Below are 17,045 nucleotides of genomic sequence, written 5' to 3' on the forward strand. Positions count from 1 at the left end.
AAAAAAAAAAAAAAAGACTTGGAGAGGAAAGGGTTATTTCACCTTACAACTCCCAGGTCACACTTCATCACTGAGAGAAGTGAGGGCAGGAACGTGGAGGCAGAAACTGAAGCTGAGACCATGGAAGAAGACTGCGTACTGGCTTGTTGCCAGGCTACCTTGTTCTGCTATTTTTCTTTCTTTTTTTTTTTTTAAAGATTTATTTATTATTATAAATAAGTACACTGTAGCTGTCTTCAGACACACCAGAAGAGGGCGTCCAATCTTATTATGGATGTCTGTGAGCCACCATGTGGTTGCTGGGAATTGAACTCAGGATCTTCGGAAGAGCAGTCAGTGCTCTTACCCGCTGAGCCATCTCACCAGCCCTGCTATTTTTCTTATCAGCCTAGCTCAGAACCTTCTACCGAAGTGGCCATCAAGAAAATACCCCACAGACTGACCACAGGTTAGTCTGATGGAGGCAGTTTGTCAGTTGATCCCCTGGAATTGGAGTTAGAGATGGTTGTGGCCTGCTATGTTGAAAGAGCTGCCAGTGCTTTTAACCACCTAGCCTTGTCTTTAGCCCCATACTATCCTTTTTGCTGCCTCTTTCCTCTACCACACTTAAGAGTTTTTATCAGAACAGGGACATTTTTAAAAATCTGTTTATTTAATTTTATCTGTTTTTATCTGAGTATATGCATATGCACTTTGTGCATGCAGGGGTCTGTGGATGTCAAAAGGTGCCAGATCCCTTGGAACTGAAGTTATAGATGCTTGTGAATCACTATGTGGGTTCTGGAAACCCAGTCCAGTCCAGGGAGGCATCTCTCCAGCCCCTAAACCAAGTATCTTGTTTGATGCTAAAGTAAATACTTTGTGATATGAAATGTTTGATGTTAGAAGTATAGTTTTGTATTTGAACATATATTCTACTTTTAGCACCGTCTGGAACAAGAGGCTGAGAAGAGGATCATGATGCTGGCAGAGAGAGCCCACCATGAGGCTGTGGTGTAAGAGACTGTTGCTATCTGTTTTATTCTGTCTCTTGGCAAGCCTTCTTTAATTCTTGTCTACCCTTATGCTCCTTGTGTCCCCTACTCTTTCCCCTTCCTCTCTTTCTGTAACAACGTGGTAGCAATAACCTTCTGTTTGAAGTCAGACCCTGGCTAATTTATTTTAAAATTATTTTATTATATTTAGGTAGGTGTGTATATGTGAGGGTACACCAGCATCACAATGTGAGTGTGGAGGTCAGATAACTTGTAGAAAGGAGATTAGTTCTCTTTCACTAAGTGGTCTCCAGGGATAGAACTCAGGTCATTAGGCAAGTGCCTTTACCCACTGAGCCATCTCATTGGTTGTAGTTGTCTAGCAGCCACAAACACGAAAGGGTTTTTTGGAAAAGAGGTCAGGGACCTGGCAAGTCATATTATTATCTTAATTTACGTGGAAGATTCATAAAAATTAGCCAAACACAGATGTGTTTAATCAGCCATGTTTCATTTAATTTCTCTGAGTTATAAAAGTGAAACCAGGTAGCATAAATAAGGTAAAACCCCTCCCCCAAGTTCGTCAGCATGTTGACTCAATCAGCAACTTATTTTTCAGTATCTGGAGGCGGGACTTTTGATGTAACTGGAATCAGGAGAGAGGCATGGCAATTAGCAGGAGGTGGGCAGAGAGGTGTGGTTATGAGAGGAAGGCAAGGTTTGAAGAATTAGCCCTCAAGCAGGAGGACAACTGGTCCCACTGGAAGAATTCCTAATATCCTTGAAAATAAATTTAATTTAAAAAATATAGGCTTTCCAGGCATGGTAGCAGACACTTCTAATAATCTCAGTGGTTAGGAGGCTGAGGGAGGCAGTTTACCAGTTCTAGGACATCCTAGGCTACATAGTGAGACCCTGTTACAAAGAAATCTACAATAGGGCCATAATAGCCACTTTGGAGGACTATTGAAAGATATTTGTATAAGTACCATTACAGTGTTTTTAGGTTAGTACATGAACCCCAAGGTCTCATGGTTTATTTCTTGTTAATGTAAGAATGTAAAGTTGAAGCTTTTTTTAGATGGTGGCTCAAGAACTTGGGCTGCTGCCATCTTCTCCCTGTGTCACCTTAGAGTTCTTTAGGTCTAGTCAAATGACAAGGATGGAGAAGACATGGGAAACTGGTGCCACATTACTGTGTTTGAGGTGTTAGAGACTGAAAACCCAGACATGCACACCCATTCCACCACTGATCTGCAGTCCCAGCCCATTTTTCTACCTTTTGAAACTGAGTCTCACTAACTTGCCAAGGCCAGCCTTGTATAGCCTTGTGATCCTCCTGCCTCAGTTTCCTTAATAGCTAGGATTAAAGGTGTGCTACTATTCCTAGCCTTTTTTTTTTAAAGAGAAAGGAACGTGTTATATATAACTCAAGTTCATAACCAACTTGCATCATCATGACCAGCTAACACACAGTTTTTCCCTTTACTGCTGAAGAAGTACTTCATCATAAGGTCTTCATCGACCTAGTTAGTTACTTATAAGTGGTGGTAGTGTCATGGGTGTCCCATGTTGGCCCTCCCCCAACTCTGCTGCTAGGGATTAAATGCAGAGACTTGCACATGCTAAGCAAGTATTCTCTCCCTGAACTACATACCCAGTCTAGTGGTACTCCGTGTAGTGTTTGGAGGGTAAGACTGTTACTGTTCCTCTTCAGTATTTAAAACCTAGGCATGTGACAAGTGCAGTGAAACTTGCTTTTAATTCCAGTGCTCCACAGGCTTAGGCAAATGGATCTCTGATTTTGACGCCAGTTAGGTCTCGAGTGACCTTAAATCTCCTCACCCCAACCCCACTCTACCTCCAGCCCCACCCCAGGGTAGTAAACTTAGGCCTATATTTTGGGCTCTTAAATGTGTGTGTGTGTGTGTGTGTGTGTGTGTGTGTGTGTGTGTGTGTGTGTGTGTCTCTATTTCAGGCAGTTGAACACTGCTGGAAGAAATGTTTTTAAAGAGAACGTTTATCTTCACAAGGCGCTTTCATACCACTTGAAGGAAGCTGAAGTTCAACATAAAAAGTCCAAGAAGATGGAAGAAAGTCATTCCTGCCTTTTACAGCAAAAGGTTCCCACTCACATTTAGATTAATTTTCTTTCTTTTCTTTTCTTTTTTTTAGGATTGTGTTGGTAAATACCAAACATTAATCACAATAACGATAGATAAGGATAATTGTCTTATCTGAGAAGATTAATTACTAGATGATTTTAAAGACATATTAAGCATGACTTTACAAATATAGCAGAGATAGAAACATGACTCTTACATTCTTATCTTAGAATACTCATTTTGCTTTGTTCAGGGTGCTTTGTTCATTGTTGAACCCTGAATCATTTATTAATTGGTTTGGCTGTAGCAGACTATCATTAATGGTATCATCACATAAAGGGTTAGGTTTTTTTTTTACCTAAAGGTGCTTGAAGGAAAGCAATACAGATCAGGATTGTCTTCATTTATTCTCTGTAGCTTATAGCTTATATCCTTAACATTTGAAAAAGTTTTATTTTATGAGTATGGGTGTTTTACGTGCATGTACATCTGTGTAGCATGTGCATGCAGTGCCTGTGCAGGCCAAAAGAGGATTTCAGTTCATCTGGAACTAGTGTTACAGACAGTTGTGAGTCATCATGTGGGTGCTAGGATTCAAACCTAGTTTCTCTGCAAGAATAGCAAAGGCTCTAACTGCTGAGCCATCTCTCCAGCTCTCATCTTTGTGTATGTTGGGCACTTTATGGCCAAGGTTGCTGATAGAGATCTAAGGGTTACTCCAAACAGCAGGGAGGAAAGATAAGGAAAAAGAAAACAAACAAAATCCTAGCTTTGTTACCAGTCTTCCTATTTCCACTTCCATCCCAGTGAGGTGTGGTGGTGCACCCCCAGTCCCAGCACTCGGGGGGCAGAGCAGTGGAGCTTTGCGTTTGATGCCAGCCTGGTCTGAGAGCCTGTTCCAGAACTGCCAGTGCTACACTACACAGAGAAACCCTGCCACTAAAAACAAACAAATCCACTTATACTGCAACATGCCCGACCTTGTTCAACTTCAAGGGACCTTTACAGACTTGCTGGGGTTTTTTGTACAGTTTTATGATTTCTATAATATAAAATATGTAAGAATTATAGAGGAAGTTTGAAAGTTTCCTAATTAATAAAATCAGTGGATCGCCTTCACAGGTCTAGTCAAGGACCCAAAAGTATTTATTGGTTACTTTTTCTGCCCACAGAGATTTCAAAATAATTGCTTCCACCTGACATGAAGCTCAGATTCCCTTAGGTAACAGAAATTATTGAGAGAATTTAAATTCTAGGATATTTAAAGAAAAAAATTTCCCTTTCCTGTTTTTAAGGAAATCAATGATCTGTTGGTTAAGGAAAAGATTATGCAGCTCACTCAGCAGAAATCACAAATCCAAACTCTTCAGAAGAAGGTGGTGAGCTTGGAGAACGCTCTGACTTACATGACCACAGAGTTTGAGGCTGAAGTTTTGAAACTGCAGCAAAAGGCAATCATGGAGAACCAAGCAGGTTTGGTAGAGATTGACAAGCTGCAGCAGCTTCTGCAGATGAAGGACAGGGAGATGAACCGAGTGAAGAGGCTGGCTAAGAACATCCTGGATGAGAGGACAGAAGTGGAACAGTTCTTCCTAGATGCTCTCTATGAAGTGAAGCAACAGATTCTGTCCAGCAGGAAGCATTATAAGCAGATAGCACAAGCCGCTTTCAATTTAAAAATGAGAACAGCGTGTGTGGGAAGAACAGAATACCCCAGAATCAGGACTTTTGATGGCAAAGAACAAAGTACCAATAGTGTGAATCAGGATCTCATGGAGGCTGAAAAATGGTACTAATAATGCTAAAACGTACTGTCTTTTTGTGCCCTTGTTTTCATATCCTTTAAGAAAAATCAGAGCTCCGCAGGTTGTGGGGGCTCACGGCATAGCACAGGACAGACACAAACCCCTAGGCTGGGCTCCAGAGACAGCCTGCCTTAACATGTCTTCTGTTCTCTAAAAAAGAACAACTCAGATTGTTGCATAGAATTAATAAGCTACTTGAGAACAGGAACTCACTTATCTTTGTAGTCCCCATGCCTGGCATAGTGTGTAAGACTTAGTATGTATTTGGTAGGTATGGCAGGAATCTGTTGAAGTGACTATTATTTTGTCCCATAAGAATCACTGTAATGTCTCTTACTTATCTTAGTTCTTATAAGTTGGAAATTTGTTGAAAAAGCTTGACTAAGTCCAGGTTAAACATTTTTAATGATACCTTTTCAGATATATATATATATATTTTTTTTTTTTTGGTATTTTTGAGACAGGGTTTCTCTGTGTAGCCTTGGCTGTCCTGGAACTCACTCTGTAGACCAGGCTGGCCTCGAACTCAGAAATCCGCCTGCCTCTGCCTCCCAAGTGCTGGGATTAAAGGCGTGCGCCACCACTGCCCACCTTTTCAGATATTTTATGGTGTTCCTTTACTAGAGATTCTTTATTCTGAGATAAAATGAATAGGTAACAATAATTTTTAAAAATCAATATAATAATTTTTAATGACTGTCATGCAGAAATCTTCTGTAGATTGGAGGGCATTCTCTAGTGACCTCTATGTCACTCAGATCAGAATTCTCAAAATTTCCAAAATGTCTAGATTTACTTGTACTATGAACAAGTGCAGTGTCTGTGGCAGTTCAGTTAGTACAGGGTGCATTTGGTTTCCCACAGCACTTTGTCTTTAGTGATCTGCCCACTGGAAACTGCCCCTTAAGGTCACAGCACATTTTGTTGTGTTGCTCATTTCATCTCAGGACCACAGAACACTTTGGATCAACTCACATGCTGACAGTCTTTTTCAGATTTTATGGTTTTTAATATGCAGTTTGCTTTGAAATCATTACATATCTGATTATGGTATAGAAAATTTCTATTTACACACTTTATACTTTTAAAAGAAGATAAGTTTACTTGATCACATTTTTTACCTTTCTTTTTTTTTCTTTGAAATTCTTCAGGCCAAGTACTCAAAATAATGTGGATATTAGAGATTTGACGTGGGAGCAAAAGGAAAAAGTCTTAAGATTGCTCTTTGCAAAAATGAATGGTTTTGCTGCTAGGTAATTTCCCATTTTTTTTGTTTTTGTTTTTGTTTTTGTTTTTGTTTTTTGGGTTTTTTTGGTGTTTTGAGACAGGGTTTCTCCGTATAGCCCCGGCTGTCCTGGAACTCACTCTGTAGACCAGGCTGGCCTCCAACTCATAAATTTGCCTGACTCTGCCTCCCAAGTGCCTTCCAAAGTCCAGAAATACTTGTTTCTTGAATTCAACATGTTTGAACTTTGAACAGTTATATTTGATTCCTTATCACATCTGTGTTTTTAAAATGCATTCTGAAAGTAGAAATCCTATCCAACTGAAATGCAACTTAGCATTTTAAGGGTAAGAAGGCACAAGGACACATTGCCTCATTTGTTCATTGATGTTTTTCCACCACAGGAAATACAGTCAGAGTTCTAAGCCTCCTGTTCCAGACCATATTAGTTATGACAATGGAGAAATGAAAGAAACTGGGTAAGATTCTCCTGCATGAGTAAGAGCCTGATCACAGTGCCCTTTGAGAATATTTTATAGCTTAGCTAAGTGAGAATGATATAGCAAGTCTGTTGCTCTGAACCAAAGTCTATATGTGACTGTTGAAACACTATTTTTTCTTTATTATAGGGATGAAAATAACCTTCCAGATCAAACCTTCATCACCCAGCAAGCGCCAGTATCAGACTCTGATATAATAGTGCCACCTGGTGATACTCCTCAAGGATTACAGGACTCTGAGACAGTAAGGAATCTGCTTTCTAATCAAACACTACATGACTGTTAGCTTTCACTATGTGAGGTCTTGCTAATTCATAGTTCTCTGCTACCCAAACAGCTGTCAGGGATGATCATAGAAAGTTTTATAACAATGTTCATACTATTAAGGCATATTTTATATAAGCGGAGAACCTGTAGATTGGTTCTGAAATAAGCAGCTCAGTCAAATGTGTATTGCGTTAGAACTGTTTTCAGCGCTGCTGACTGAACCTCTGTGCACCCTAGGACAGAGAGCCCTCACTCTGGGGTTTCTCCATCCTATCTTTTTTATAAGCACACACAGAATATCCTCATAAGTCTTGCCTCCAAGCACAAGCACAAATCACTGTAATCTAGAGAACAAAAGAAGGAAGAGACCACTTTTTTCAAAACTATTTTTCCCCCTTAAGACTTCTTTATTTATAGTTTGTTATTCATGATCAGTATAGAAGATCAGAAAATTCAATGAGGCCATATAAGAACAAAAAGGAAAAATGCTGGTTTCCTGTTCTAGTGATATTAACCCGAATATAACCAAGTATAAATTTCATCTAAGAAACAAGAAACTCTTTTGAGCACAAGTAGCTGGTCAAATCTGTTGATTATAATTAGAAGTAATGCATTCTGATTTGTTGTAATTTTTTTTCTTTTTTGTTTTTGTTCTGTTTTTTGAGACATGGTCTCTCTGTATAGCCCTGGCTGTCCTGGAACTTACTCTGTATACCAGACTGGCCTCAAACTCAGAAATCCGCCTGCCTCTGCCTTCCAAGTGCTGGGAATAAAGGCATGCGCCACCACTGCCCAGCTAGTTGTAATTTTTTAAAAGTAACTTCTTTTATATCTAAGGAAAATATTGGGAGTCTGTGATTAAATTCTATTTGGAATTTAGATAATAACCACTTTTCAACCCAGCCCAAAATTGTTAGATTAAATTAACATGAAGTGTGTTTCATTAGAAAACAAAGGGCATTGCAGTGACAAAGTATAAATGTCTGCTTAGCTTTAGGATGGAAAACAAAAGAGAACCAGAGTTGTGTTTGTTAACATGACTGAAGCTCTGAACTCCGCCAGAGCTGGTTACTCTAATAATCTTATATCCAAAGAGTGGGGAATGTCAGGGTTTTCACCACCTTTATTTTAACTCACCAAACCCACAATGGACTGTCGTAGCACTGCCCACACATGGCTGAACAGAACAGAGGACAAGAGTGACCAGTGCCACATCTCTCTAAGTATAAAGATTAAGCAGAGCCTATAGCCGTCTAGTTCAGAAAGTCAGGCTTCAGACAGGTCAGACAGACAAACTATTCTGTTTAGCACATCAGTCTCTTCTGATTTAAGGTTTAGATTATCAGAGAAGCAAGCTTAAAGGCATCTGAATAACTGGTTAAGTTGAATAAGGTGACTGGATACTGTCAAAGCATGAAACTGATGTTTCTAGTAGCCTAATCAATTATTCTACATGAGTTCTTTTCATTAAAAAGTATCAACTAGTGAGAAATGCTGCCAAAAGAAAGAATAACAAAATTTGGCAAATAGTAGGTAAAGCCTACTTAAGGCAAGAGTCTATCCACTTTCATTATTGGAGGTCCTTTGATTTCTGGGACAAAAATCATTTGTGAAAATATTTTGTCTATGGATCTATTTGCATTTGAATTAATGCTAGAGTATTGATTTAATGATTGTTGAGGCAAACCATGAAGAATGGCACATGTAACAAAAAGCTAGCTTATCACTTCATTCTGAGGTATTTTAAGAAGCAAGAACATGGACAACGATAGAATTAAATAGTGGCCATAAATCACACAGAAGAAAGTGGTGTTGAGCAGAGAGCAGTCGTCACAATGCTGGGATACGTAAAACTAGGTTACAAGTTAGATAGTGTGGGGACCAATGGAGGACTGTATTTGAGGCTCAATCAGAGGGTGAATTATTTCAGTGATTGGAAGATCTGTCCCTACCTTAACATTCTCCTCCAAATCATCAGAAAGAATTGTGAGAAGACAGTTCTAAGCTCTCATTCTAGGCAAACACTTCACACTCAACAACAGTTACCTCAAGAACTGCGAAGATACATGGAGAACAATGAAGTATTAGTGTTATCCTGCACTTCCTACACATTTGAAGGGACTGGGAATCTGAGAAAGAATTTAGTTGCAATATATTCCATTCTCATGGATCTGTTTTGAGTAAAGATGGCACATGAAGGTTGCCAGGAACGATGGGAATTACTCAGGCTGGATTGCGTCTTGGAGAACTTGTTTCTAACGCCCCATGGTAGGCATGACGACAGCAGGGGAGGAAAGAGTGGCGTCTTCCTCTTTCCACTGAGATGTGATAGTCTTTAACTGAGTATAGAACTGGATGCCCTTAAAAGTCAGAGAGAGAGTGAGTTAGCATATATGTCCTCTTTTCAAACCAGCTACGGAAGGTGTGCTGTGAGCAGCACTCATGCTCCTATCTGAGTAACTGGTGCAACAGAATAATCCTCTGTTGGTCATGAGATAGTATACATAGAGAGGTGGTTCTGCTATTAAAAGTTGCTGGTCCTCTTGCAGAGGACCAAGGCTTTATTCCCAGGAGCCACATAGCAGCTCCCAACCATGTATATTCCAGTTCCAGGGGATCTAACACATTCTTCTGTCCTTTTAGGGTATCAGTCACTACATGGTGCACAGACAGACATGTAGGTCAAAATGTGTGTGTGTGTGTGTGTGTGTATGTGTGTGTATATATATACAATTTAATTACATATAATTTTTTTTTTAAGATTTATTTATTGTTATATGTAAGTACACTGTAGCTGACTTCAGATGCACCAGAAGAGGGCGTCAAATCTCATTACGGATGGTTGTGAGCCACCATGTGGTTGCTGGGATTTGAACTCAGGACCTTCGGAAGAGCAGTCGGTGCTCTTAACCGCTGAGCCATCTCACCAGCCCTTAATTACATATAATTGAATATATAATTTATATTTATACATACACATGTACAAATTTATATGTACATTTATATGTACAAATATAAATTATATATTTGATTATATATAATTATGTATGTTATAAATATATAAAATTTATAATTATATATACATATATTTCCATACATGCACACATAGGAATATGACCACCCACATTTATAATGCAGTTGGTAGAATGCTTCTCTAATATGCATAAAGCCCTGGATTCAATCTCTAACATGGCATAAAACAGGCAGGTAATACATGCCTGAAATTCCAACACTCAAGAGGTAGATGCAGGAGGATCAAGAGGTAAAGGTAATCCTTGGCTACACAGTGAGCCTGAGACCATCTGTGGATATATAAGACCATGTCTCAAAAAAAAAGTCAATAAATCTGCAGAGATGTGTTTGTCAGTAGAGCAGTTACCACATGAATGTTAAGACCTAGTTCAGACTCGCAGAACCCATGTAAGGGTTTGGAATGTATGTTGCTTTTCCCTCTAAACCTATTGCCTTGAACTACTCATGAAGAGACATTTGGCAAAATTTTGTTAACTTTAACATTTTTTTTTTTAGTGGCCTGAGAAATGGAGCAGCACACCAGATGACTCCATAGCAGATGCAAGCAGAACCTTGTTCATGTAATCTTGCTCTGAATATGTTCAAGACAGTTTCTCAAAGAAAAAAAAGTTACCTGTTTGCCATAGAAATTGGTGTCTCCCCTGAAGGAAGATCGCGAGCCGGTGAAGGAGAACATGGGCAAAGGCACTGGAATGGGGACATTCACGCCCACCTAAAGAGAACAGATGGAGTCAGAGTCCACGAGTCCCCACAGGGCTCCGAGGCAGTGCCTGGAGAAGCACAGAGGCAACAGAGACAAATTTTATTTTTGTTTTGGTTTTTAGATTTTGTTTGGTTTGGGGTTTTTTCTGGGGGTGGGGGGAATATCAATTTTAAGTAGTCATCTTGCACCTTGTGCTCCACCCTAAGAACTTTTTTTCCTGAGGAAGAGACGAAGAATTGTGGGCAATTAAAGGGGCAGTGTTCAAACAAACTGCAGTTGACTGATCATTGTTCATCATCTCTTCTTCAGAAATAGCTGTAAGAATCTCTAAAACTTCTATTCACACACCTGTCCCACGTCCACCATGTGAGCATACTTCCGAGCTGTGGCTCCGTTGGTGGTAAAGATGGCAGTTCCATTTCCATATGGGTTGTCATTTACAATCTTAATGGCTTCGTCCAGTGTTTCTGTCTCCAAAACCACAAGAACTGGACCAAAAATCTCCTCTTTGTAACAAGTCATACTTGGCTGTCAGGAGAGATGGAGCCAGAAAAGAAGTCAGCTTTTTAAATTGAGTATTTTATGCTTGTGGCATTCGGAGTCACTACCCATTGTCACCACAAGCTCCTTATACACTAGTGATCTTTGGTCTTTCTTTTTTCTGTCCAAAAGGTAGAAATCATTTGATTCACCACCATATAAATAACTTGGAATTCTTTCATTCTTTGCTTTTCAGTACTCTATTTCAAGTTCAAGGCCCAGCACCAGCACCTACACAACTTGTTTCATTACAATTTTACTGAAGGTTGCATGAAAAGTCATCTTTATGAATCAAACATATATCAAGTACACTAGAACTTTTCTAGAAACTTCTTGCTAAATGCTCTGTAACAAAAAGATCCACTCTAATTCATTCCTTTGTTTGTAAATAAGTCTCCAGTTTTGATATTGGACCTTCTTAAACATTCAAAACACCCTTTACCTCTGCACCTAGTCAGCTGTGTTTGTTGACAATAAGTTTTCCTCTGCAGTTTGGGAGCAAAAAACTTCAACCCACGATCTTTCAGGGGTATGTAGTGAGGACACACAACAAAAAGCCTGCCTCAATTAGTCGTGAATGTTAGCTGGGAGACTGCCACACTTTGTTTGATAAATAAAAATTCACACGTGATTTCTTTCGTTTCAGTTTGGTAAAGTGGGCACAGGACAAAGTTGTCAGTCAATAAATACTGAGTGGTTACTATATAGATTAGGATACTACAAGTGAACAAGTGGAAAACAGAAGTATAAGACAAAGGTTTTAGTTCATATAATTTTTAAAAATGATTTATTTTTATTTTATGTACATTGGTTTGCCTGACTGCATGTCTTTGTGAGGCTGACAGACCCTCTGGAACTGGAGTTACACAGTTGTAAGCTTCCATGTGGATTCTGGGAACTGAACCCTGGTCTTCTAGAACAGCAGCTAGGGCTCTTAACTGCTGAGCCATCTCTCCAGTCCCATGATAAGGTTTTTTTTTTTGTTTTGTTTTGTTTTTTTTTGGTGTGTTGAGGGGGTTGAGACAGGGTTTCTCTGTGTATCCCTGGCTGTCCTGGAACTCACTCTGTAGGCCAGGCAGTCCTGACAAGGATTTTATCTGCTGTTTATGGGCCAAATATGCCAGCTGCTTGTTCTAACAGAGCCTACAGACTAAGAATAGTTTCTACCTTTTTTATAATGGTTAGGAAAAAATTCTGAAGACTATTTCATGACATAAAATTACAAAATTCAAATGTGTGTCCATAAATAAGATTTTTTCCCTGGAATAGAGCCATGTATTTGTGGTTGATTCTATACTATATACCAGAATGGTTGTAGCAGAGATTGTATTCCTTCAAAGCTGAGAACATTTAGCCTTCCATGGAAAGTCTATTGTACTGGTTGGTCTGTGTCATCTTGACATACCCCAGTCATCTGAGAAAAAGCAACCTTTACAGGCCTCCATCAGATTGACACCCTCCATCAGATTGGCATTGGGCAGATCTGTGTGGTATTTTCTTAATGAATGATTGGTGAGAGAGGGTCCAGCCCACTGCGGGTGGTGTCATCCCTGGGCAAGTGGTCCAGAGTTATATAAAAAGAAAGCAAGGTGAACCAGCCATAAGGAGCAAGTCAGTAAACAGCACTCCTCCATGGTCTCAGCTTCAGTTCCTGCCTCCACGTCCCTGCCTTGTTCCTGCCCTGCCTTCTTCCCTCAGTAATGAACAATGATCAAAACAAACCAAAACAAACTAGATGGACCCCTTTTCTTCCTTAAGTTACTTTTGGTCACTTTTTACCACAGCGATAGAAAGCAACTCAGGACATGTGCCACATAGTGGAAAGAGTTCTGGTTGGAAGCCAGAGAGAGATTTATTTAGTTTCCAGACATAATAACTGAGCAACCCTGGAGAGAATTTTATCAATTATCTTCACTTACTGAGGGGTGAGATTTCATAGCCCTAAAATGTTTTTGGCTCTTGTATTTGTGAAGTAAATCACAATGGTTTACCTTAACATTGGAGATGATGGTTGGTCCGACAAAGTTACCATTTTCATAGCCCTTGACTTTAATTTTTCGTCCATCCAGAAGGATGGAAGCTCCCTCTTTTGTTCCGCTATCGATCAGATTGCAGACTCTTTCTTTGGCCTGGGGGCTGATGAGGGGGCCAAGATCAGCTCCAGGCTGGTCTCCTATAAACCAAGTAGAAGTGTCTTAAGGATTTTATTATCATAAAATTTGACTGCTGAGATAAGTTTGAATGGTGAGTAGAATTAAAGAGAAGTAAGTAGTAGGAACTGTTCCCCTCCAGCAAGGCCATTACTAAATCTAAGAATTTTGTGCCAAGTCTAGAGTTACCTGGCAGCTGACTGATTACCTGCATTGACTCGCAGATTTTTGGTCCGCTCTACTAGTTCTGGCAGCCACTTTTTAGCTTCTCCTACGAGGATGGCTGTTGAAAGAGCCATGCAGCGCTGCCCAGCAGCTCCAAATGCTGCCCCAACCAGCTGGTTGAGGGTATTTTCCTTATTGGCATCTGGCATAACTACTCCATGGTTTTTGGCTCCCTAAAGAAAGGCAGAAAGTATACACGTCCTCCTTAGCTAAATTCACTTAAACCAAACAACAACAACAACAAAAACTAAGCAAAGATTCTGATATATGAGAATGTATAGAAAGAAAATGCATCTTTTGTTATCTTTTTTAAAGTTTTAACTTCAAAAGTTAAACTTCATGCATGCCAGGCATATCAGCCTTTTATTTTGAGACAGAGTCTCACTGAGTTGCCAAAGGTAATTTTGAACTCACTCTTTAGCACAGGCCAGAGATTATTTTTAATACTGCTGAAGTTTAAGCAATACTAAATGGCCCCATGTTTCTTTAATCTCCTTGAGGAGCTGATAGGTATTTAAATCAAAACTATTAATGTGGTGGGCAGGGGAAGACCCAGTTACTCTTTTTTTTTTTTTTTGGTTTTTCAAGTGACCCAGTTACTTTCAAACTGACAGGTTAAAAAACTAGTAGAATACAAAAGTAAACCAGGTATTGTATGAGGACATATGAGAAAGTGCCTTGTGTGGACTAGCCCTTTCCAATTCCTTAACAAACAAACTGGTCATTTTAAAGATGAAATAACCTTAGGGATAACCAGCTCTTTATCTTTTTTCTTTTTAAACTTTTTTGTTTGTTTTTCAAGACAGGGTTTCCTTGTGTAGCCCTTGCTGTCCTAGAACTCACACTGTAAATTAGGTTGGCTTTGAACTCAGAGATCCGCCTGCCTTTGCCTCACTAGGATTACAGTTGTGTGCCACCTGGCTCTCTGCAATATTTTATAGCCATATTATTAGTAGAGTATACTTTTTTTGGTTTTTTGAGACAGGGCTTCTCTGTGTAGTCCTGGCTGTCCTGGAACTCTATAGACCAGGAGGCCTCGAACTCAGAGATCCCCTTGCCTCTGCCTCCCAAGTGCTGGGATTAAAGGTGTGGGCCACCACCGCCTGGCTAGAGCACACTCTTTAAAGAAGCAATAAATAAGGTCAAGAAAGTGAAAATTTGGCTGTTAATACTTAAAAACTTAAGGATTTAGTAACAGTTTTGAGCAGGAATCTGCCCTTTGTCACCAAGATCAATTGTATATGATGAAAGATAATTATAACAAAATTTCACAAGGTTCAGAGACTAAGGGAGAAGATGTTCAGGATGCAATGACAAATGCTAGCCTTCATGAGACAAGGGATGAGTGGCCTGTCTACTGCAGGACAGTTCCTAGGTCTTACATATACATATAGCCAAATTTGAGGAGCTAAACAAATGAGAAGTCACCATATTGGCTTGAACCCTCTTGCCGTTTCTTGACCCTCTTTCGAAGATGTACTCTCCTGCCTGGTTGGATCCCACAAAGCTGATTGCCTTGATGTCTGGATGATCGCAAATAAAATTTACAGCTTTGAAAAGAAAAGAAAAGAAATGATTACCACAAAGAATAAATAGCCCATAGGCTTACCAACAGCAAATCTCCCCTTCCCCCACATTGTAAACTAACATCCACACATTTCTACATGGAAATCTCACTGTGATGTGCTCTTTTTTTCCTCTTAAATTATAGTTTGTTTTGTTTTTTAAACAGGGTCTCTCTATGTAGCCCTGGGTGGCTTTGAGCTCACCAGACTAGGCTGGTCCCAAACTCACAAGAGACCTACCTGCTTCAACCTCACAAATATTGGTATTATAGTCATAGGCCACCACTCCTATCTTTAAATTACAAATTGTATTTAAATTGTTTATTCTCACTAGTATTCCAGAATTTCCGATTCTAATCTCTGAAAGCCATAATTTCTTTAAACTTTATTCTCAGTGTGTGTGTGTATGTGTGTGTGTGTGTGTGTGTACACAACAGAGGACAGCTTTGTGGAATCGGTTCTTTTCTCCCACCTTTAATGTGAGTCCCAGGTATCAGGCTTGTGTGTCAAGTGCCTTTACATGCTGATCCCTTTAGACAAGCCATAAAGGCTACAACTTCTATTTTCCTCAAATATAATAACATTCTTTCAAAACTTGACCTTTTTATCTTTAAAGATATGTTATATCTAAGATTCTCAGATAGTTACACCCTCATACAAGAGGTCATAGGGAATACTATAAGAACCAGCACCCTGAGAGATGTATCCTAACTTCCCTACTTTCTGTTACATAGTTACGTGTCATGTTACTTAGAGCAAACGACTTAATTGCACTCTGCCTGTATCTTCTCATGGATAAGATGAAAAACAGCTTCTCCCTTAAAGGATTGCTGAGATACTAAACGAGAACATAAACTTTCTGTTTAATCTCATCCTTGCCTGGTGCTCTACTGTGTAGACTAGAGTAAGAAACATGGCTACTCCCTAGTTAGTTACTTTAGCTCACCCAGTTGGCAAGATAGTTAAGACACATGACCTTCAAACATGAAGGTCACTATTAGTAAATCCTTCTTCGCTAATTTCCTCACCCTAAAATACCCAATCACAGAGCTGAAGAGATGGCTCAGTGGGTTAGGAATGCTTCCCACTCTCCCAGAGAATATGAATTCACTTCCCAGCACCTACACTGTACACATTACAACCACCTGTAGCTTCAGTTTCAGGAGCGCCGATACCCTTTTCTGGCTTCCGTGTGTACCCACACATATGTGGCAGACACACAGAGTCACATGCACCTTACGTAAACATTAAAATCCCTATCAATTTTTAGCTCCTTAGTTTCTTTAGGAGTCAGATTAAATAGCCATATAAAAGAGTTACCTTCATGTTGTCCATGGATGATATTTAGGGTTCCATCAGGGGCACCAGAATCCTGAAGCAACTTAGCAAGAAGCATAGTTGCCCCAGGTACTCGCTCTGATGGTTTCATTAGGAAAGTATTTCCGCAAACCATAGCCATGGGAAACATCCAAAGGGGGATCATGGCAGGAAAATTAAATGGTGCAATGCCTGCACATACCCCTAGAGGCAGGCGGTAGGAATACAGGTCCATGTCTTTGGTGATAGATGGCATGGTCTCGCCTAGCATGAGGGATGTCACACTACAGGCATGCTCGACCACCTCTGGAAGAGAGAAGATATCAGTGAGGTCACCACCTTTCCATGCTAAATACTACTTAGCTCTGTCACATTCTATTCAATCCTGACAATCAGGGGTGGGTCATGCCAGTGACAGGGATTTGTCCTTCCAAGTTCCTCAGATTCTCTGAGTGTGTAAAAAGATAGTAACATCATTTGTGCTTAAAACAAAACAAAACAAATCAGTAAATTAGTTTGATCAATTGCCAAAAAAGTACCTGACCAATATTGCCTTAAAGTTATTTTAAAAGATATTGCTGGGCATGGTAGTACACAACTTGAAATCCTAGCACATGGGAAGCTGAGGTGGAAGGA

At 39.8% G+C, this 17,045-nt stretch overlaps 2 protein-coding genes across 3 annotated transcripts in view; one reads left to right on the forward strand and one right to left on the reverse strand.

The window, feature by feature from the left end:
• Bbof1 (basal body orientation factor 1) overlaps nt 1-11,783 on the forward strand; it is a 31,019-nt gene extending 19,236 nt beyond the window's left edge. The window contains exons 6-12 of the mRNA XM_031355227.1: nt 925-995; nt 2,953-3,097; nt 4,375-4,868; nt 6,036-6,137; nt 6,514-6,588; nt 6,739-6,853; nt 10,405-11,783. Of these exons, the coding sequence (XP_031211087.1) occupies nt 925-995; nt 2,953-3,097; nt 4,375-4,868; nt 6,036-6,137; nt 6,514-6,588; nt 6,739-6,853; nt 10,405-10,473 (1,071 nt within the window). The 3' untranslated portion in view covers nt 10,474-11,783. The remainder of the gene's footprint in view (nt 1-924; nt 996-2,952; nt 3,098-4,374; nt 4,869-6,035; nt 6,138-6,513; nt 6,589-6,738; nt 6,854-10,404) is intronic.
• Nucleotides 7,261-17,045, reverse strand: part of Aldh6a1 (aldehyde dehydrogenase 6 family member A1) — a 21,739-nt gene continuing 11,954 nt past the window's right edge. For both annotated transcript variants that reach the window (XM_031355226.1, XM_031355224.1), the window contains exons 6-12: nt 16,413-16,715; nt 14,956-15,077; nt 13,511-13,700; nt 13,144-13,325; nt 10,961-11,140; nt 10,523-10,621; nt 7,261-9,236 (exon numbers count right to left, since the gene is read on the reverse strand). In XM_031355226.1, the coding sequence (XP_031211086.1) occupies nt 9,132-9,236; nt 10,523-10,621; nt 10,961-11,140; nt 13,144-13,325; nt 13,511-13,700; nt 14,956-15,077; nt 16,413-16,715 (1,181 nt within the window). In that variant the 3' untranslated portion in view covers nt 7,261-9,131. The remainder of the gene's footprint in view (nt 9,237-10,522; nt 10,622-10,960; nt 11,141-13,143; nt 13,326-13,510; nt 13,701-14,955; nt 15,078-16,412; nt 16,716-17,045) is intronic.

This window comes from Mastomys coucha, unplaced genomic scaffold (assembly GCF_008632895.1).
Source record: "Mastomys coucha isolate ucsf_1 unplaced genomic scaffold, UCSF_Mcou_1 pScaffold6, whole genome shotgun sequence".
NCBI lineage: Eukaryota > Metazoa > Chordata > Mammalia > Rodentia > Muridae > Mastomys > Mastomys coucha.